Source organism: Chiloscyllium plagiosum, chromosome 13 (genome assembly GCF_004010195.1).
Source record: "Chiloscyllium plagiosum isolate BGI_BamShark_2017 chromosome 13, ASM401019v2, whole genome shotgun sequence".
NCBI classification, from domain to species: Eukaryota; Metazoa; Chordata; class Chondrichthyes; order Orectolobiformes; family Hemiscylliidae; genus Chiloscyllium; species Chiloscyllium plagiosum.
Window position 1 is genome coordinate 36,328,818 of NC_057722.1, and position 22,351 is coordinate 36,351,168.

The 22,351-nt window shown below is 39.8% G+C and overlaps 1 protein-coding gene across 9 annotated transcripts in view; it reads left to right on the forward strand.

The window, feature by feature from the left end:
- Positions 1-22,351, forward strand: part of ccdc150 (coiled-coil domain containing 150) — a 135,910-nt gene that overhangs the window by 69,924 nt on the left and 43,635 nt on the right. For 8 of the 9 annotated variants that reach the window (XM_043702194.1, XM_043702195.1, XM_043702193.1 and 5 more), the window contains 4 exons: positions 4,190-4,258; positions 5,294-5,455; positions 15,900-15,986; positions 19,548-19,721. In XM_043702194.1, coding sequence (XP_043558129.1) covers positions 4,190-4,258; positions 5,294-5,455; positions 15,900-15,986; positions 19,548-19,721 — 492 coding nt within the window. Of the gene's footprint in view, positions 1-4,189; positions 4,259-5,293; positions 5,456-15,899; positions 15,987-19,547; positions 19,722-22,351 lie in introns of those variants that run through there. The other variant, XM_043702197.1, reaches the window with a different exon arrangement.

Here is a 22,351-nt window from a genome sequence, read left to right on the forward strand (position 1 = left end):
GAGGGGAAAGATATAAAAGAGACTTAAGGGGCATCTTTTTTCACACAGAGGGTGGTACGTGTATGGAATGAGATGCCAGAGGATGTGGTGGAGGCAGGTACAATTGCAACATTTAAGAGGCATTTGGATGAGTATATGAATAGGAACGGTTTGGAGGGATATGGGCTGGGTGCTGGCAGGTGGGACTTGATTAGGTTGGGATATCTGGTCGGCCTGGACGGGTTGGACAGAAGGGTCTGTTTCCATGCTGTACATCTCTATGGCTCTATGACTCTATGTAAAGTTCATTTTGAAAGGGAGAACAAAAGAACGGTGGTATTAAAATGAAGAAAACCTGCAGAAGGTTCAACACAAAGGGACGGGAAATTTGTGCATGAAACATAGAAAGCTAGCACACAGGTGTAGCAGGTAATCAGTAAGGCTAATAGAATGTTGACTCTTATTTAAGGGGGAGGGTGGAGTATAAGAGTAGGGAAGTCAAGATTAGAGTGATGCTGGAAAGCACAGCAGGTCAGGCAGCATCTGAGGAGCAGGAAAATCGATGTTTCAGGCAGGAGCCCTTCACCAGGAAGGGCTGTTTCCTGTGGGAGCAGAGTTCTTGAATCTATTTAAAACTGAGATCAGTAAGTTCTTGATCAATAGGAAGATCAAGGTTCATTGGGGGGGAAAAAAATGGAAAATAGCTGTGAGGAATGTCAGATCAGCAATGATCCTATTGAATGGTAGAGCAGGCTTGAGGGGTCAATTAGTCTACTCCTGTTCCTATTTCATATGGTCAAAAGAGGGTTTTCCTCATGTTAGCTGTGTTTCATTTGCTGATCATTTTGAAATCTACTCTTTGGCTATGGATCTTTCAACCATTGGAATTGGTTTCTCATAATTTACTTTAGCTGGATCCCTCAAAATTTTAAACACCTCAATCAAATCGCTCCTTTTTCAATTTGCCCATGGAATGTGTGTTTTACTACCGAGAAAGGCATTTATTATTTATTCATAATTTCCTGGAGAAATTGGTGGCAAGCTGTCATCTTGAACTGCTGGAGTTCTTGCAACGTCGTCTCACCTGTGATGCTGTTAAGAAGGGAGTTGCTGGATTTTGACCCAGTGACAGTGAAAAAGCAGCAATACAGTTCTTAAGTCAGGATGGTGTGTGGCTTGCAGAAGAACTTGCAGGTATTGTTTTTACCCTACATCTGCTGCCCTTGTCCTTTTAGATGGTAGGGGCCAAATTTGGTAAATGTTGTTGGAGGAACTTTTGAGAGTTAGGGCAGTTGATCTTGCAGATGGCACATAGCATTAAGTAACACTAGCAAAACTGGATTCAATCGGAATCAACAGGAAAACTGGCTGGAGTCAATCCTAGCAAAAAAAATGGTGTGGTTGTTGGAGCAAACTTTCAAGTCTCCAAAATGCGTGCCAATCCTGGGGACCAAATTAATTCAAGTCACATAAATGCTTACATTTTGTGTCTGCATCTTAATGTAGCAGAATTAATTGTACTGTATTATGTTTCTTTATTGAATGCAATTAAGACCAATCATTTCCTTTCAGTGAAATTTAAAGTGAAAGGAAACTTCTGTTTAGATTTTCAAAAAGTAATTAGCCTTCCAATATGCTAAGAAAGCTTGCCTTTATCCTACTTCTCAACTGATTAAAGTTGCTATTGAAGCATTAATCAGCCTGGTTCTGTACAGACAATAGCATATCCTCAATTTAGATTGCACATTTCTCTGCTAAAAATCACAACACCAGGTTATAGTCCAACAGGTTTCATTAGAAGCACTAGCTTCCAATTAATGGTTGTGGAGGACACAATTGTAAGACACAGAATTTATAGCAAAAGTTTACAGTGTAATGTAACTGAAATTATATATTCAAAAATACCTTGATTGTTTGTTGAGTCTTTCATCTGTTCGAATACCATGATAGTTTCACTTCTTTCATATGTAAATCACAAAACATTTTTTAAAAAGTTACATTCTCAGGTTAACTGTAACAATTAGTGTTGGCCAGACAATATGTCTAAACATTATGGCACAGACAGGGAACACAGGGGGCTAACACCTTCAACATATTATCTGGCTAACACCAATTGTTACACTTAACCTGCGAATGTAACTTTGAAAAAAAAAACGTTTTGTGATTTACTTATGAAAGAAGTGAAAGTATTCAAACAGATGAAAGACTCAACAAACAATCAAGGTATTTTTCAATGTATAATTTCAGTTACATCACACTGTAAACTTTTGCTATAAATTCTGTGTCTTACAATTGTGTCTTCCACAACCACCTGATGAAGGAGCGGCACTCTGAAAGCTAGTGCTTCCAATTAAACCTGTTGGACTATAACCTGGCATTGTGTGATTTTTAACTTTGTACACCCCAGTCCAACACCGGCATCTCCAAAACATTTCTCAGCAACATATTGGGGAGGAAGGGCTCAATTACGTTTTCCATGTTGTTTTATCCTACTTTAAATTGGTTGGTACCAGAAATGTTAAACACTAAAACTAAATTGTTCCTGATTACTATTATTAACTCGTAACTTTACTTGTAATATGGCTGCAGTATGTTTCATTACCACAAAAATGATGACTGGATAATTTTCCCAAGATTTCCTTAGTGTTTCACACCTTACTGCTTCACTACTTTCTCAAAATTACTATGTCAAACTATACCTTGAATTATGAGGTGGGTACTAGAACAGCTTTGAATGAACTAAAGTCATAGAGATGTACAGCACGGAAACAGACCCTTCGATCCGAACTCGTCCATGCTGACCAGATATCCCATCCCAATCTAGTCCCACCTGCCAGCATCTGGCCCATATCTCTCCAAATCCTTCCTATTCATATACCCATCCAGATGCCTTTTAAATGTCGCAATTGTACTAGCCTCCATCACTTCCTCTGGCAGCTCATTCCATACACATACCACCCTCTGCATGTAAAGGTTGCCCCTTAGGTCTCTTTTAGATCTTTCCCCTCTCACCCTAAATCTATGCATTCTAGTTCTGGACTCCCCCATCCCAGGGAAAATACTTTGTCTATTTTTCCTATCCATGCCCCTCATGATTTTATAAATCTCTATAAGCTCACCCCTCAGCCTCCAACACTTCAGGGAAAATAACCCCAGCCCAATAGCTCAAATCCTCCAACCCTGGCAACATCCTTGTAAATCTTTTCTGAACCCTTTCAAGTTTCACAACATCTTTCCGATAGGAAGGAAACTAGAATTGCATGCAATATGCCAAAAGTGGCCTAATCAATGTCCTGTACAGCCGCAACATGACCTCCCACTCCTGTACTCAATACTCTGACCAATAAAGGAAAGCATACCAAAATGTCATCTTCACTATCCTACCTACCTGTGACTCTACTTTCAAGGAGCTATGAACCTGCACTCCAAGGTCTCATTGTTCAGCAACACTCCCTAGGACCTTACCATTAAGTATATAAGTCTTGCTAAGATTTACTTTCTCAAAATGTAGCACCTCTCATTTATCTGAAATAAACACCATCTGCCACTTCTCAGCTCATTGGCCCATCTGATCAAGATCCTGTTGTGTTCTGAGGTAACCTTCTTTGCTTTCCAGTACACCTCCAATTTGTGTCATCTGCAAACTTACTAACTATACCTCTTATGCTCGCATCCCAATCATTTATATAAATGACGAAAAGCAGTGGACCCGGCACTGATTTTTGTGGCACTCCACTGGTCACAGGCCTCCAGTCTGAAAAACAACCTTCTACTACCACCCTCATCCTTCTACCTTTTAGCCAGTTCTGTAACCAAATGGCTAGTTCTCCCTGTATTCCATGAGATCTAACCTGTTGTCACACATTTCCATTATATTGGTTCATAAATCACAATTTATTAAGTAATCAGGTGATTTACATTTTTTTTCTTTTCTCATCACAGGATGATAACTAACTGCTAATTAGCTTACAGAATTAAAAGAATTAATTATTTGATTTTGAAGAGGTTAAACAGTAATGAAAATAATCTTCTGGTAGTACAAAACTTAAATGAAGGAGAAAACCAAGATTATCACCTTTATTGTTGTTCCTATAAAATTGTCCTGATGAGTGAAAGGTGAAATGTTTTGGCAAAATGTCTTTTTTAAGTAATATTCAGCAAATGAAAATAAAAAGGGGATTTTCATGCCTTTGATATGTTTTTTGGCTAGGAACTTGAAGCCGACTTAAAACAGATGGAGGGAATAAAAGAACTGTATCAGAAAAAGAACTATGAGCAGGTCTGTACACAGACAAAAATGAGCATCATTTATCTCTTAAATGATATGTTTTATAAATTATTTAACTGTAAATAAAACTCTTGGGTATACATTGAGGGTAGGGTCCCAATACATCAGCATAAGTTTGTTTGGCATTTCCAACTTTAATTTTTTGAGCAATGGATCTCCGATTAGTATGGGACAGGGATCCAACCCTCTCCAAAGGAAATTCCCTCATAGATTGACAACCAATCAGTAGTTAACAATCCTGTGGTCTGCTGTGGCCACTCAGTGGCCACTGAGGTTTTCCAGGAAGCCTAAAAAGAATGATGGATCTCCCAAACCCAGGGTCTGGCTGGGACTCAGTTCACAGATCTTATGCATTGGGGTGGGACCACATGCTGGAGACACAGTGGGAAACAGGTTGGATGAAGAAAGGCAGAATTTTTGAGAGTAGAGAACCACCTTCCCTCCTTTTCACTGACCAGCAGCCTATTAGTGTTAGACCTGTCAGACTATGTGTTAGGCCCAGTATATGAGCAAATTACTGCAGATATTGTTTTCAGTCCAGATCATAACAAATGCTGGAGATCACAGCAGGTGAGACAGCTTGCTCTCTCTCCATTGATACTAACGTTGAGTCTGATGGAGAATCGTCTAGATTCGAAACGTTAGCTTGCTCTCTCTCCATGGATGCTGTCTGACCCGCTGTGATCTCCAGCATTTGTTGTTTTCAATACATGTTAGACACAGAGCTTTCCCACTTCCCATTAGACTGGAGGGACATAAGGTTGAGGCTTTAAAATAGATATTAATTATCCACTTAAGGCCTCAATTGGGTCACAGATGGGAATCTGCCACTGCCCATAAAATCATAGCAACTGGTCTGTGCTGGATATCATCAAGTTTCATTAAAAACTACGAAAGCTCCTAATTTCAGTCTTATAGATGGTGGTTAACATCTAAATCTGTTCAGTTTTACTGAAGTCAGGAATTTTGTACACTTTGTGGCTCTTTTTACTTTCCGTTGTACATCATTCATTTCTTTATCTGCAGTCTCAAATGATTCAGAAATTTGTGACAGAAATGCAGAGTCTACAAGAAGAGCTTCAAAATGTGGCAAAGAGTCAGCTTGAGTCAGCATCCCTCCACAAACAGCAAGAATTTCAGTTGAAGAAAGAACATAAGCTAAGTCAAGAGTTGAGGAGTAAGTGTCAGGTGGGATGTCTTCTGTATTCATGCTTTTGTTAGAAAAAGGAAAATGTTTTGTATTGACTTTTTTGTAATCTGCTGTTAAAAGGGAAGATTGGCATTTGAACAGTAAACTATTTTTAAGGCTATGAAAATTTGTGTCAGCATGTATAATGGCAGGTCAATATGCAATTTATTGTTTTGTACGCTTGCTAATGTTGAATTTCCCTTTTGAAGTGAAGTGTTGAAATTGCTGCTTAACACAATTGTATTTCTAAGGTACAACCTTACACTTATGTGCTTATATCTTTATAATATAACCAGTCTCAAAGTCGAGATATTATTGGTATTTACAGAAAAATCTGTCATTTGCCGATGGTCCAACTTACTTGCACTTATATGGGAGATGTCACAAGGGTCCCGGTTTCTCCCTGAAGTGAGCTGTTGCCCTAGAAATTAAAGGCAGGTGTGACCTTGATATCTTGGGATTGAATCCAGTCCTTGTGGGTGCATGTCCTTGCCCAATAGCTGGCATATCTCTGAGATGATGGATCCAAACATTCTTATTTCTCGAAAGCATTGCCCATCTAACATTTGCAGATAATTGTAGCAAAGCTTATTAACCCTGGTTCTCATCATTCCCCTGTGATGAGGATGTTTTTACTTGGAGGGTTATGAACCTTTGGCTTTCTCTACCACAGAGGACGGCGGAAGCATAATCTTTATGTATGAAGTAATCAGATCTATTGATTTCTACCCTAAAGAGACATCCAGAGTTATGAGGATCGGGTGAGTAAAAGACATTGCAGTGTTCAGTCATGATTGTATTGAGTGCCAGAGCAGGCTGGATGGGCTCAATGACCTACTCCTGTTCTTTGTTCTTTGGGCTTTGGTAGATCTTAAACTGCTGATTCTCCTCCTGGAGACTGTGTATGGCAGCCACTGGAGGTTGCTGTTCTTGCTAGGCTTATTGAAGATCTCATCTTCACTGTCTGCTTCTGTTGATAATTTCAGTAGGAGCAAGAGTACGGGAATGATTGACATAGCTTCTGACATTTGACCTCCATAAGCAGATGATCTATGGGGAAATTGCAGTATTATCGAAGGGATTACAGAGCCCTGACATGCTTAGCAATCAAGCTGAACGTGATGCCCTCACATGGAGGATTCTGAAGTAACTCCTAGTCATTCCTCAATAAGGAGCTCTGAGATATGTAACCTTACCAAAGGCACAGTGGATAGCCAAAGTGATTATGCTGCTTTGGGAATAGACTTCAACTCATAACCAACCATGCAAACAGCCACTCCCCAAATCCTCTCTTACCCAATCACAGCCCATATCTTTGCAGATTTTATCCTATGTGTTGCCTTCTAGGACTTGCTATAAATTGCATGACAAGGAAGTAAATAATTAGGATAGTGTAATGTTCATATTTGCTCGGGGCCACAATTTGTTGTCTGCATTCTTTGATTATTACTGACCTCCAGATGAAGTGAGAATTGAAGTGGGTAACATTGCTTAACCAGTGAAGGTCTGATTACTGCAAATGCCCCTTGCAGTCTCTCAAAAAGAATTGTGCAAACTCCACCCTTGTAGCAAAATGACAGTACCTTAATTGTTCTCACTTTGCATGGGCTCCCATCCAGTATGAACATGGCGTAGTTGACTTTTGATCTGATAAGTGAGGTTTCAACCCTGTGTTTGCATGAGTTCCTTGTGAGTCCTGTCTGTGGTCTGCAAATTTCTCCCCATTCTTTGTTACCTTTTGTGTTTCTGTTGCTGTAGCCCTGATGACCTTCTGCTTCTCCCATTTTGTTTGAGTACCTTTTACATCACTATTAATTTGACTGCTTTACCCCCATAGACTGTTTAGAGGTTCGTATTCCCTTGCTGGCTGTACATCCTCCCAGTGCATTGACCAGAGTAACTGGTCCTACTCTACCTCTGTTAAGAGCTCATTGTCCATTCCCATTAATTATGAGGGTCCCACGTTTTATTACAAGTAGACTCCTAAATGTTTACAACATGAGAGACCATTTGTGTCTGTGCTGGTCAACAAAGATCTGACTACATTAAATACCATTTTCCAGCTCTTGGCCCTCAGCCCCAGAAGTTGTGGCAAGGCAAGTGAATATCTAAATACTGCTGAAGTGTTACAAGAATTTGACTTAAGCACCCTTTCAGGCAGTGAGTTCCAGACTGTCGCCTCCCTTAATGTTTAAGGAAACATTCTCCTCACTTCTCTCTCTTAGCTTTGTGCCTCTTACCTTGCATCTATGCCTCCTTACCCCCTACCAATGTTATCATTCTGAGCAACCCAGTAGAAGAGCACATTCCCAGACTTGATCTGCAAACTTTCTTCAAGGTGCCCTGGACTTCCCCTTGATGAACCCCTGACTATTAGTGACCAAACAGCCATGACTGATCTGCTTACACTTTTACCTCAAGTACTAACCGTGGCTCAAGTCCCAAAGTACAAGGGCATCCATGCCCGATCTTGTGGTAGGACCAAAAGCCTGGCTGACTGTGACCAATTCCCTAGATTATAATCACAGCACACCCTGACTGGAGTCTACTCATTCCAATAAGTAATCATTCGTTTATACTTTATTACATTCACCACATAAGTGATGCCATATGCTGCAGCTCTGATGCCAACATAGAGCTGTGCCATACAGCAACATATCATCAGGGATATGTCTGACTGATAAATTTATTCTTTTGTGCTCTGCAGTGCTACAAGTGAACTGCTTCTTTTGTGCGGAAATGCAGACTAGACCACAAACACTGCCTATCTCCAAGTTAGTGTTACAGACCCTGTGCACTAAGAACATGCTATATAATGATGACTGCTTGCCTTTAAATGGCAGTAGAAACCTTGTGTGAAATAAAGCAAGTTAAAACACAGAAGGTACTTGGCCCCTTGTAAGCACTAAAAACTCTGTATCGCTATTTCAGATCCTTGGCTACCCCTCAACACAAATGACCTGCAGAAGATGCAAGCCCTGGCTGAGACTCAACACAGACATCTATTTCATTCCCATTATCTCCCACACCTACCTGGACTACACCTCTTCCCACATCTCCTCCTGTAAAAATGCGATCCGTAACTCCCAATTCCTCTGCCTTTGTTGTATTTGCTCCCAAGAGGAGCAATTCCACTCCAGGACATCCCAGATGGCCTCCTATTTTCAGGACTGCAATTTCCCCTCCCACGTGATCAACAATGCCCTCCAGCACATCTCCTCCACTTGCTGCAACTCTGTCCTTGAAACGCACCCCTCCAACCGCAACAAGGATAGAACCACCCCGGTCTTCTCCATCCACTAATATGCAGTTACAGCGCATTATCCTCCACCATTTCCACCATCTACAATCAGACCCTACCAGAGACATATTTCCCTCCTCACCCCATTTCCATTCTGCAGAGACCAAGGCTCCATCCAAGACCCCAAAGGATCTTTTCACATCTGGCAGAGATTTTCTTTAACATCCACCACCTCATCTACTGTGTCCATTGATCTTGACATAGAGGAGACCACATTGGAGAGACGGAATGCCAACTTGTGGAACATTTAAGGGAATGTCTCTGGGACACACGCACACAACAACCCCACCACCCTGTGGCACTCCACCAAGGACATGCAAGTCCTGGGCCTCCTCCACCCCTAAGTCCAACTGTCGGCTGGAAAAAGAATGCCTCACCTTCCACCTTGGGACCCATCAACTACATGGGGGACCCATCAACCACATGGCATCAATGTTGACTTCACTAATTTCACTAACTCATCATTTAGATATGAAGACTTAATCAGGCAAAGTTTTGTCAATTTCTGGATTAGTGGTGCTGGAAGAGCACAGCAGTTCAGGCAGCATCCAAGGAGCAGTAAAATTGGCGTTTCGGGAAAAAGCGCTTCATCACAAGAATCTGATTTGAACTTTCGCCCATTAAGTCACCTTAATCACTACCATTTTGATCACCTCAGAAATGGGAGAATTCTACCCTCCGTCTTTTCTCCTGTCCTTTCAGGTGGACTTGGTTACGAATGCAGTCACTGATAGCAACTGGCTACAGGTGGAGTTAGATTGCGAGGCAACTATGGTCCTTTTCTCTTCCCCAACGCACCCTCCCCCCAACCCCAATCCTCCTTTTAATCTGTTTCCCTCCAAAAGGCTTTGATTGCTTTCATAATTTAATTTGTTCCTTTTTTAAAAAAGCAATCAAATTAGTAAGAATGAACACTTTAATGGGCATCAACAATTTTGCTATTTTTCAACAAATTAGCCTTGACTATTTTCTGTCTACGAAACATGTCTGCAAAAATTGGGCAAGCTGTTTTCTTTTGGGCATTATAAGTGTTGTTAGTGATCTAAAATGGAATCCAAAGTGTGTGTACACCTATGCCAAAGTGCATAGGTGACCGGTTTGATTCCACCATTAGCATGCCAGAAACGTGCAGAACTGGAGGATTATGACATCAATTGATATTGAATTCTGATTTGGAGATCCACACTTCAGTCCTCTTCTCAACATTGCACAGTTGAACATATGTTAAGCTGGAGGAAGGATCTCTTACTAATGTTTTTTAAAGGAATCATCAATTACATCAACTGATTAGTGTTTTTTTTCTAGCAGTTTTGATAATTCTATATTTTATAGTGCAATCCATAATATTTCAAGTTTCAAAGGCTTACAAGATGCAGTAGGTTCTGAAGCACATTTTGCTGACTTGAAGATTTTTGAACAAACCAGTTGCTCTCAGATATCAGTGTATCACTATGTCTCTCTCTTGAAGAATTGAGCATGTCTGTCTTGAAGAATGGAGCCACTGTTGGATCCCCAAAGATACTGAAACAGCAGATTGCAGGACAGCTGTAACCTGCTATAAGTCTTTTTGAATACAAGTATATGGCCATGATATCAGATGTCTGAGTTCACTTTGCTGCAAGCTGACCTTGCTCAGCATCAGTTTTGAAGAAGGGTCATACCTGACTCTGTTTCTTCCATAACAGATGCTGCCAGACCTTCTGGATTTTATTTTTTCAGCATTCTGTGTTTCTTGCTCAAAAGCAATCTGAGTTTCAACCATGGCACTCAAACCTTGGGTGGAAGCTCTTTGTGCTGCACTGGCAACTGAGACATTGGCCTGAGGCATTTCATCATGGTTGGGTCTACAAAAATGTTGATTAGAGAATTAGCTACAAATCCTGATCTGTTCTTGCCTCAATATTGGGAGACTGGAAAGGTTGGCACAGTTTTTTTAGTGGCGCATGGGAAGTTGAATAGTGACCTTTGTAGAGGTTTATAAAATCATGAGGGGCATTGATAAGGTGAATGACAAGGGTTTTTAACCTAGGGTAGGAGATATCAAACTAAGGGGGTATATTTTTAAGGTGAGGAGAGTCTTAAAAAGGACATGAGAGGCAACTTTTTTTTTAAAAGTGTGGTTTGTATGTGGAATGAACTGCCAGAGAAGGGGTGCATACGGGTACAGTTACAATGTTTAAAAGACATTTGGATATGTTCATGAATAGGAAAGCTTGAGGGATCTGGACCAAAGGAGGCAGGTGAGTCTAGTTTAGTTTGTGAACATAATCGCCATGGAATGGTTGGACTGAAGGGTCTGTTTTCAGGCTGTAAGATTCTATGGCTCTGTAAATTATTTCTAGAAAAGAGGTCTTTTGGTACAGTGGGTAGCATCCCTGTATTTAAACCAGAAGCTATAGCCAGTTGCACATTAGAACTGATAGCCAAGGAGTATGTATTCATTACATGACCAAAGAGGGTGAGTAACAACTTGTGAATTATTTCAACATCTGTCGATGGCCAGCTGGAAGAGTAGGAGCGCTTTCTGGTCAGCCATGAGGGGGAAAGAAATTGGAATCCCTATCATCATATCTCCTGACTGCAACGTCATAAAGTGTACATTACCAGAGCAATTTAGACTCCTGCGGGTGGTGGATGAGGATGGAATTGGCACAGTTTCCTAGGAAGCTAGTGTGGTTTGGATTGGTGCCAAGAGCTGGGGATTCAGTTCCTGTTCCAGCTTGGTTAGAGTTGAGTCCTTGCTCTGATCCTACCTATGGTGGAGATTGCTGTGTTATGGAACAGCTATTTGAAAATGATGGTTGATAGGTAAAGCAATAAACCTGACTTTCATATTTTGTAAGAACTGTCACAGAGGCTGCTTAGCTTAACCCTGGTGCAGCAGGAAAGAACAAGACCACCAGCAGGGATACAAAGGTGGTGAGAACACAGGCAGGGAGCAGTGGAGATAAAAGCAGAGAAGCAGTGGTAAAGTGTGAGATCAGTAGTGGGAATAAGAACAGTTCAGAATCAAACAGTTGAGGAGCAATGCTACCAGGAGCCAATTTGAGGAGGACATCACTTGAAGCAGTTAGAAGATTTACTGAGTGAGAAACAGCATGAGTCTTGGCGAATCACATAACTAGGACTGTGGCTGAGGCAATAGTGAAAGGTGGAGGGGTGCTGAATTTAGTTGCATGGAAAAAGTTCAAGGCGGAAAGGGCTAAGTAGAAGTTATTAATGTTTCTACAGCAATAGTCCAGAAAGTATGGAAAGGGTCAGAATCCAACTTCGGGCACAGCAGATAAGGGGACAACTATGACAAGGCAGTCAGTCAAGGCAAGACTGAGGGTGTTGTACTTAAATGCACACAATATACAAAAAGTGAGCTTGTAGCACAGATTGAAAATGGCAGTGACAGATCTTGAGAGTATTACAAAGACAAGGCTGCAAGGGATCAGGGCTGGGAACTAAATATCCAAGGATATGGATTGAAAGGATAGGCAGATTGACAGAGTGGGAAGGTTAGTAAGAAATGAGATTAAATCAAAAGCAAGAAGTGATGCAGAATTGGAAGGCACAAAATCTGTGTGTGTAGAGTTGAGGAATTGCAAAGGAAAAGAAAAAGACCTTAATAGGAGTTATGTAAGGCCTCTTAGCAGTAGTCAGGATGTGGGGAAGAAATAAATCAGGAGATGGTGCCTTTCTTACACACTTTGTTTCTATGTGAATATTCATCAGGGACTTCAGTATATGGGTGGACTTGGAAAATTAGCTTGGTAGTGAAACGCAAGAAAATGAATTCGTGGAATGTCTACATGTTGGTTTTTTTTGGAGCAGCTTGTGACAGAGCCCCTAAGGAACAGGTGCTTCTGGATTTGGTGATGTGTTGACGGCAACCTGATTACGGAGCTTAAGGTGAAAGAACTCTTCGGGGGCAGTGACCATAATATTCAGAATTCACCCTGCAGTTTGAGGAGGAGGAGGAGCTGGAATCAAATAACTGTATTACAATTGAGTAAAGGTAACTGCAAAGACATGAAGGAGAAACTAACCAGAGTTGATTAGAAGTGGAACTGAGCAAGGAAAGCAGTGAAGAAGCAATGGCTGCAGTTTTGAAGGTTAAGAAGGGAGGCAAAGCATAAATTCATCCCAAGGAAGAAAAAGAAACATACCTCGGGGAGAACAGAACAACTTGGGCGGCACGGTGGCACAGTGGTTAGCACTGCTGCCTCACAGCGCCTGAGACCCGGGTTCAATTCCCGCCTCAGGCGACTGACTGTGTGGAGTTTGCACGTTCTCCCCGTGTCTGCGTGGGTTTCCTCCGGGTGCTCCGGTTTCCTCCCACAGTCCAAAAGATGTGCAGGGTCAGGTGAATTGGCCATGCTAAATTGCCCGTAGTGTTAGGTAAGGGGTAAATGTAGGGGTATTGGTGGGTTTCGCTTTGGCGGGTCGGTGTGGACTTGTTGGGCCGAAGGGCCTGTTTCTACACTGTAATGTAATCTAAAAAAAAAACTATGGTTGACAAGGGGATTCAGGAACAGCATAAAAGCAAAAGAAAAAGCATACAGTGTGGTGAGGATCAATGGGAAGTCAGAAGATTGGAAAGCCTTGAAAAAACAGGATAATTAAAAGAAGTTTGCAAGAGTTTTGTTTTAGATGTAGAGAAAGGCAAGAGAGAGGCAAGTGTGGCTATTAGTTTGCTGAAAAATGAGGCAGGAGAAGTAGTAATGGGGAACAAAGAAAGGCAGAAGAACTGAATAGATACTTTGCAGCACTTTTCACAGTAAAATATACAGCAGCTTGCCACAACTTCAGAAGAATCAAGGGCCAGATGTAAGCGGAGTGGCATCACTAAGAGGAAGGTGCTGAGGAAGCTGAAAAAATCTGAAGGTGGATAAATGACCTGCATCAGATGGACTACATCCCAGATTTTCAAGGGGATAGCTGACGAGATTATCGAGGAAATGGTGGTGACCTTTCATGAATCACTGGAGTCAGAAAGAGTCCCAGAGAACTGGAAAATGGCTAATGTAACACTTCTATTTAAGGAGAAATGGAGGCAGAAGACAGGAAACTTTAGGCCAGTTAGCCTGACCTTGGTTTTTGGTAAGATTTTAGAGTCCATTGTTAAGAATGAGGGTACAGAGAATTTAGAAGTGCATGGCAAATAGGGCTATGGCGGTGTGACATTGTCAAGGGTGGGTCATGTGTGACAAATCTGTTACAATTCTTTGAGGAGATATTGAGCAAGTTTGACAAAGCAGAGCTAGTGGATGTTACCTATTTAGATTTCTAGAAGGCCCTTGACAAGGCACCACACAGGAGGCTGCTAAATAAGATAAGCCCATGGTATTAGGGGTAAGGAACTGGCATGTATAGAGGATTGGCTTACTGGCAGAAGACAAAGTGGGGATAAAGAGGGCTTTTTCAGGATGGCAGTCAATGACTGGTTGACTGCTGTAGGGGCCAGTTTGGGACCACATCTATTCATGTTGTACTTTAATGATCTGGGCAAAGGAACTGAGGGCATTATGAACTTTGGTAGAAAGAATAGAGGCCTAGACTATTTTCTAAACTGGGGAAGGCTTCTTTAATCTGAAGCACAAAGGCCCTTGGGAGTTCTAGTTCAATTCTTTGAGGTGAACATGCAGTTTCAGTTGGAAGTTAGGATGGGAAGTGCAATGTTGGCATGCATTTCAAGAGAACTAGAATACAAGTGTACGACTGGGGCTGCATAAGGCTCTGGTCAGACCGCATTTGGAATATTGTGTGCAGTTTTGAAGGCATGTGCTGGTGTTGGAGATCCATATGAGGCTTATAAGAATGATACAGGGAATAAAGAGCTTTGTCATATGAGGAAAAATGGAGGACTCTGAGTCTGTGCTCGATGGAGTTTAGAAGGATGGGGGCATCTGATTGAAACTTTACAGAATACTGTGAGGCCTGGATACGGTGGACATGGAGGACATATTTCCACTAGTAGGAGAGACTAAGACCTGAGGGCACAGCATTAGAGTAATGGGACAACCCTTTCGAATTGAGATAAGGACAAATTTCTTCAATCAGAAGGTGGTGAATCTGTGGAACTCATTGCTGCAAAGGGCTGTGGAGACCAAGTCATTGAGTGTATTTAAGACTGAGATAGGTTCTTGATTGGTAAGGGAGTACAGGGAGAAAGCAAAAGAATGGGGTGAGAAACATATCAGCTGTGATCAAATGGTAGAACATAATCGATGGACCAGATGGCCTAATTCAGCTCCTGTAATCTTATGATTTTATGAAAATACTGGCTCAGTCAGTTAAACAGCAAGGAGTGGAGCCCCATAGCCTGGATTGTGATGTCAAAAATTCAAAATGCACAGGGGGCACAAGTGTAGTTAGCTCAGTGGAAGGATCTGACTGGTCTTTTGTGAGCCTGCTGCACTGGCAACAATAAATCTTTATTGATCTTGCCTAATTGATATCCAACACCTACTCCATAATGTGAACTCCATAAAGTCAGATTGTGAGATCCGGAGCTAGGGGAGTGTGTGTGTTGCTGTGTCTGTGTTTTGCACTGAGCTTCATTGTGGTTGTGTTATATTTTGTATGTGTCATATCATCTTGGCTATCCCTGCCAGTCAACAAAGACCATGGAGTAATCAGTAGCCACCCCATTTTAAAGAATCCACACAGAGAGGCACATTCCTGTTGTTTCTCAAAATTAAATTTGGACTTGGAACATCAGGAACCTGATGACCAATCCCAGCAGCAAGAGAGCCAAATGTCACACAGCTATCGTAGCCCAGGAATTCCAACATTATAATGTTCATGTTAATTTTAGATATAAAATAAGCTATTCATTAGCTCTTCAGGCCAATTTTATTGACATTGTGTTGGAAGTGTTGAAAGTCGCTTACTGTGAGAAGGCTTTGTGACTTTGCCTTTTCAGAATTCAGAGTTAATCTCCAAGGTTTCCCAGAATCCTATAAAGTACTATAGCCTGTTCTGTTGCTTTGATTTCTGTCATCATTATTAACTTGCCGTGTTTGTTATGAAATCGAACAATACTAAAAGTCTTGACTTTCAGTTTATTTGGATTAAGGTTAACAAAACTATTGCACAGAGAATGGTGAAATTCTTGTTTCTAAAAGCCCCAAAATATTGATTCTTGTCACTAGACTCTTGAAGCAAAAGTAAGAAGTTTACAAATTTGCAAGGAAGTAACTGAGCAGAAACTGAAGGAAGCTGGTTTGGAGTCACAACAGGTAGGACACTGATGGTTGAGATTTGCTTTGTATTGTTTATATCCTACATTAATAAGAAATCTTGCCTATCTTACGTTTAATGTATTATAGTTTACTATCTTTACTTGGGAATTTCTAATTGGAACTGCATTAATTATCTTGTGGAATAACAAAGATGGTGTAATTAAATTCTTGCACCTACTATCAAAAATAACAAGATAATATTAAATACATAGCAGCTCTGCCCACTTACACTCATAAGAACTAGAAGCAGGAGTAGGCATTTCAGCTCCTTCAGCTTGCTCTGCCATTCACGATGATGGCTGATCTCACCTTGGCCTGAACTTCACTTTCCTTCCTTTCCTAGTCATTAAGGTAGAGATAGACCGTTTTTTACTTAAAATGTCTTAATTTCTTAAAATCCACCACTTTCTCAGATTGTGAATTCCACAGATTCATGACTGAGAGAATTAATATCTTTTCATCTCCCTTTAAATCTGCTACACATTATCCTAAAATAATAGGTTATCATTTTAGACTGCTCCACATGAGGAAACATTTGTGCTACGCCTACTTTATCAATCCCCTTTAACATCTTATATACTAGATCTCCTCCCATCATACTAAACTCTAGTGAATATCAACATAAACTGCTCAAACTCTTTAGTTTCTGGAATCAACCTAGTGAATCTCCTAATGATAATGCTGATGACTTTTGGGAATGGCAATATTGTTCTGACTTTAGGATCTGATCAGAACTTAGATCAGTGTGTTGCACAGATTTCTATAAATGAATTGAATCAGTTGAGATAGACATGGACTACTGTTTAAAATCAGTGTTATTTTAGCAGATCTGACTCTGAAAAGATACCAAAACTGTGGGAATTGTATTCAAAAGTAGGAAAGTTACTATAGATACCAAGTTATCTAGATTGTATTTTTGAAAAATACATGGAAAGATAATAGCCCAGGAATAAGCCATTTGGTCTTTGTCTGTGCCAGCTTTCTGCGAGAGAAGGAAGTATTTAAAAAAAAAAGGTACTGAAGTTATGCATTCCTCCTCTTTTAAGCTATTCACTCTGTTGAAATTAATCTGTATTTGCTAAATCTAAAATATTTTCTATTAGACGCGCTTTCACAATTGAATAATCCCAAGTGTGCTAATAGCTCTACGTTCAACCAATTTACAATAAGTGGTGCAATTTGAGTGGCTCATTTATTCTTGCCAGAAGAAGTGACATATATTAATTCATAGCAACATGTTCACTGCAGACAGAAATAACAACATATTGAAGACTTGCACCTTTTCTAAAATTAACTGGGACCTTAAGGAGTTTATAGTTCCCTATTGAAATGTCTCAGTCACTCAACACCCTTTTCTCCTATAGTCTAAACTGTGAAAATTTGACATTTGGGCATTGTTGTGTTTGTTCTGAAGAGCAGAAGGTGAAAAGCCCTCAAACAATATATCCCTCTTTTTGGAAATATTTAAATTAACACTCAGTTGCTGCAAGCCAAACCCCGCCCCCCCATCAGTTAATTTTATTTAGTCCTGATTCCAATACCATCAATTGTTTTCATGTCTCATCTTTAACATAATAAAACATTCCAAAGTGATTAATTGGAATGCTGGAAAATAAGACATAATGCCTCATGAAGAGAAGTTAGATCATATGATCAAAAACTTGGGCAAAGAGATATGTTTTGAAGAGGTGCGTGATAGGAGGAAAGTGAGGTAGATTCTTTTCAGCTGAAAGCATGGCTAATAGTGGAGGAGAGATTAAAATTAAGAATGCTCAAGAAATCAGGATTGGAAGGTGCAGACATCTTAGAGGATTGTGGGCTACAGCAGATTACAGAGAAGGGAACAGGACCACAAATGGATCTACAAAATCCATCTACCAGGACCGCTGCCAAGGAAAGGTTGCCAGCATTCTTAAAGATCCATCCCACTCTGGCAATGTTTTTCTACAACCTCTACCATCGAGGAGAAGGTACGGAACCTGAACACACGCACCACCGGTTTCACAATAGTTTCTACCCTACTGTTGTTAGAATACTGAATGGACTCAAACTCTTAACATTCCCTGTACCTGTGTTTTTGTTTTTTGCTGCTGTTTACCTATTATTTACTATCTATGCTATTTAACTCTGTGATCTGCCTGTATTGCTCGCAAGACAAAGCTTTTCACTGGGCCTCGTTACACATGACAATAAATTCAATTCAATTCAATAGAGGAATTTGAAAGCAAAAATGAGAATTGTAAAATTATGACGTTTATTGTCCTGGAGCCAGTGTTGGCCTGCAGGTAAAGAGGTTAATGGAACTTTGTGTAAGTTGAGAATGTTGACCTCTCTGTCCCTAAGTAGCTTTTTCTGCAGTGATGAAAATTCATTTTTAATGTATAATTGAAGATTTGGATGCACTCTAGTTTATGGAGGGTAGAATGTGTGAGACCAGCCAGGACTGCACTGGAATAGTTAGGAGTAGAAGTGATACAAAAAAAAACATGAATTAAGGTTTTAGGATCATTAGCCCACTTGGCTCCCTTGACTCTGCTCTGCTGGTCAAGATCATGTCTGTTGTGATTACTGTGCATTCTTGCCTATCCTGATAACTATTTAATGCCCTTGATTACCAAAAATTGCATGATATAACGGAGATAGAAATGGACATCTTTGTGATTTAGTGATTGTGCAAGCTTGAGGCTGGAAATTCGTGGGTTGGCTGTGACAATATGGTTGTACAACAACTAGTTAATCTCAGACTATTGCCAGGGAGAGAGATGGATTTGATAGCTCAACATTGGAACTTGCAGTGGGAACCAAAAGCAGTAATTCCAGTTTTCTCTATGATTAATTTTATTCAAGATCACTTTTATATTTACTTTTCCAGGAGAGTTTTATTCAAATTTGTTTTCATCTAAATTCCAGTATTGAAAATAAACATTATAAATTAATACTACTTAGTTATTTCTACCATTACATAAAATTAACTGCTGGCTGTAATTGAAAACATAGCTTTAATTACAAAAACTTAAAGAATATAGCATTATTCCATTTTTACCAACAAAAAATGACGTGCATTTTCTCCCAACCTGATGATCCTGAATTATATTGGCAAACGGTTCCGTAGGTATTAACAGATCTTCAATGGAATGGATAAGTGACTTTTACTCATACATGTGCCTAAATAGTCACTACTTGCAGCTCTTACTCTTTAGCCTAATTAATCAAGCTATAGAGTTCCAACTGGGTCACTGAACAGCAGTTGGGAGGAGGGGTCCTGCTTGTTTCTCACTAACAAAAGCATTGTGATTTTTGCATTTAGTTCTAGTACTCTCCACTCTTATCCGGTTGCAATCAGCAAACTCTTTAACAACTAGGGGTACAACCTGGTGTATTCTTGGTTTGTATACATTGCTGTGTCATTATCCATTGAATCATAAGCAATACTACAAATGTAGCTCCTGTTAACCAGTGAAAGTAGTTGTTTGAAAATATGAACACAATATACAAGGAGTTGCATTTAATTTGCATTAATAGTTTGGCAAGTGTTGACACCTATGTTATTGTCTGCAGGTTAGTGCAAACCTAGAAGAGGCACATCAGTGGTTTAAGTCCAAATTTGATAGTTTGCAAATAGAACTATTGAAAATGCGTGAAATGGATCTATCAAAAGAAGAGTTATGTGACAGAGACAATTTAATGAAAACTGGCACAGAAATGTTTTCAAGGTCAAGACAAAGAGCAAAGGTTGGAGTCACATTTTCTGTTATTTTTCCTTAAGAATATATTGAGCTTAAGAAAAAATGTAGTTTTTCATTCTAAAGTGTCAGTTATATTTTCCAACAATAGAAGTTGGCATTTCACATACAGAAAGAAACACTGGGCTAAATTCTTCTCATTATTTGTTAACAAAACTGACTGTGATTTTAAGCCTGAAGTCAGACTTGCTAAAATGTAATTGCAGATTCGAGTTTCATCAAGTAGAGACCACAAGATTTAGAATTGCTCATGTTTTATTGACTGTGTCTGTTAATCATTCCCAATTTATTTGTCAGCTTATGGATCCTGGACCAAATAATTTAAAAAGAACTTTTACTTGCAGCATTTATAGAAACGCAAGTAAAAGTAAATCAGTGAAGACCAATAATTATTTGCAGGATTTTCCTAATTTCCTAACAGTATTTCAGTATTTGTCAGCATAATTTTTTTTAATATTACAAGATTAGTCATGGAAGTTGCAAAAAGCAAATGTGAAATTGAATTGCAATTAACCTGTGGTAATCATGTCACAATGTTGATCTTTTTAATGTAAATGACCCTACTATCAAGGTCATGAGGCACATTGATCTTCAGAATTCAGGCAAACAATTTCTTGGCACAAAAAGTGTTCCTTTTTGTAACTGAAATGTTAATAGAGTCAAAGTTTTTAAGGTTGCAATGCTGCCTTTAATTTCAGAAAAGTTGTGAGCCACTCAATTTCAAACTTCATAATTATCCCCTCAAATATGTTTCATCATTATTTGTAAGGATCCATTCATTTTCTCTCTTATGTATGATGTGAGCAAAAATGAATGGCTATAAAAAGAGTATCAGAAAATGATGCAACAGAACAATAAGCTCTGTGACATGCTGTTCTTACATCAGCTCTTTGGAAGAATTATCCCATTCCCCACTCTTTCTCCTTAACCAAACAAATCTTTACACCTAAATAAAAGCAAAGTGCTGGAGAAACTCAGGACTGGTAGTATCTGGGAAAAAATGGGAAAGGCGCCCAGAACAAATGGTTAAGGTACTGTTAAATGTAGTCGAGCAAAGATATAGAGAAAGGTGGGTGTTAATTGCAGAAAATTGATCCATTCTGCTGAGACCATTTTCTTGCAAGAAGACACCAGAGTGGCAGGGGGGAGTGTGTAATCAAAATAGAGGACAGAGTTTGTGGTCTGAAGTGTTGAGTCTTGAAGCCTGTAAAATGCTTAAGTGGAAAATTAATTGCTGTTCCTTTAGCTTGCATTGGACTTTGCTGGAACACTGCAGCAGGCCTAGGACAGAAATGTTAGCGTGAGAGACAATAAGATGGGATATTGGAAAAGCTAGCAATTTTTTTTCCAGTTCAAGTATTTAATATATGCTTTGGAAATTATTATTAAACCTGGTTTGACTACCCTTTCTAGTAGTGTACCACAATAACTTGCCGCATTTGATTTTGTCTCAACTCCAGCTGTGCCGGAGCCAATGTTTTCCAAAGATTTACATAGATTGAGACATAAGCAAGAACTAATTTATCATACTAAGGATCTTGTATGCTTTCTTTTATTTTTAGTAGATATTTTTATTAGAAATTTAACATTTTTACAAGTTTACAAAAATAAACAAAACTCTCAGATATAAACGATATACAATAATTAGCTCAAATATACAATAGCCAAAATTTGACAAAAAAAAACAAAACAACAAAACAACAAAAAAAACCGAAAAGAAAAAAAAAACAAACAAACAAAACTCAACTATCTACTAATCTAACCTACAACTAACCAGGGTGTATATTTAAGTCTCTTACATGCTCGGGATGTGTTAGCATCAGATATAATAAAACCCGTATTCGTGCGGGATTCCTCCCCCGAGGGGCCGCGGACCAGCCAGGTTTGTAATCTCAATTAAATAAAAGCCCTTGTTAGGATAGCCGAAATATCTGTATTTATGTAATTCAAAAAGGGCTGCCATATTTTATAAAATAATTCGGTCTTTCGGTGCACCATATTTGTAAGGAAGTCAAGGGGAATACATTCCATAAGTAGTCTGTGCCAATTTGAAAGTCCAGGGGGGCCCTCAGCCACCAGTTCACCAAAATATTTTTCCTTGCAAGAAAGAGAGGATAGAAAATAGTCTCTTCCCGTACATGTCCAGGGAGGGAAAGTTCGAAAACCCAAGAGGAGAGATGCAGGGTCCACTTTAATTTCCGTTCCTAAAATTTCTGTCAGGGTACTTGCTACTATAGTCCAATATCTACGGATCTTATGACAGGTCCATAAGCAATGTACAAGAGTGCCCACCTCTATTTTGCATTTAGGACACATTGGAGATGCTCCTGCCTGAAATTTTGCCAATCGAACCGGTGCTATATGGGCCCTATGAAGTATCTTCAGCTGGATAGCCTGGGTTCTGTTACAAAGAGTCATTCTTCTAGCATTTTCCCAGATATCATCCCACGTTTCTGTGGAGATTTCTAGTCCCAGATCCTGATCCCATGTTTTAAGCAGATTATCCAAATCTCCCGATACTTCATCATGTAGTAAATGATAAATAGTACTGACGGAAGATACCCCCACTGGTCGTAGGACACTACATTCTCTATATGATTTATAAAGACTATCTAATAA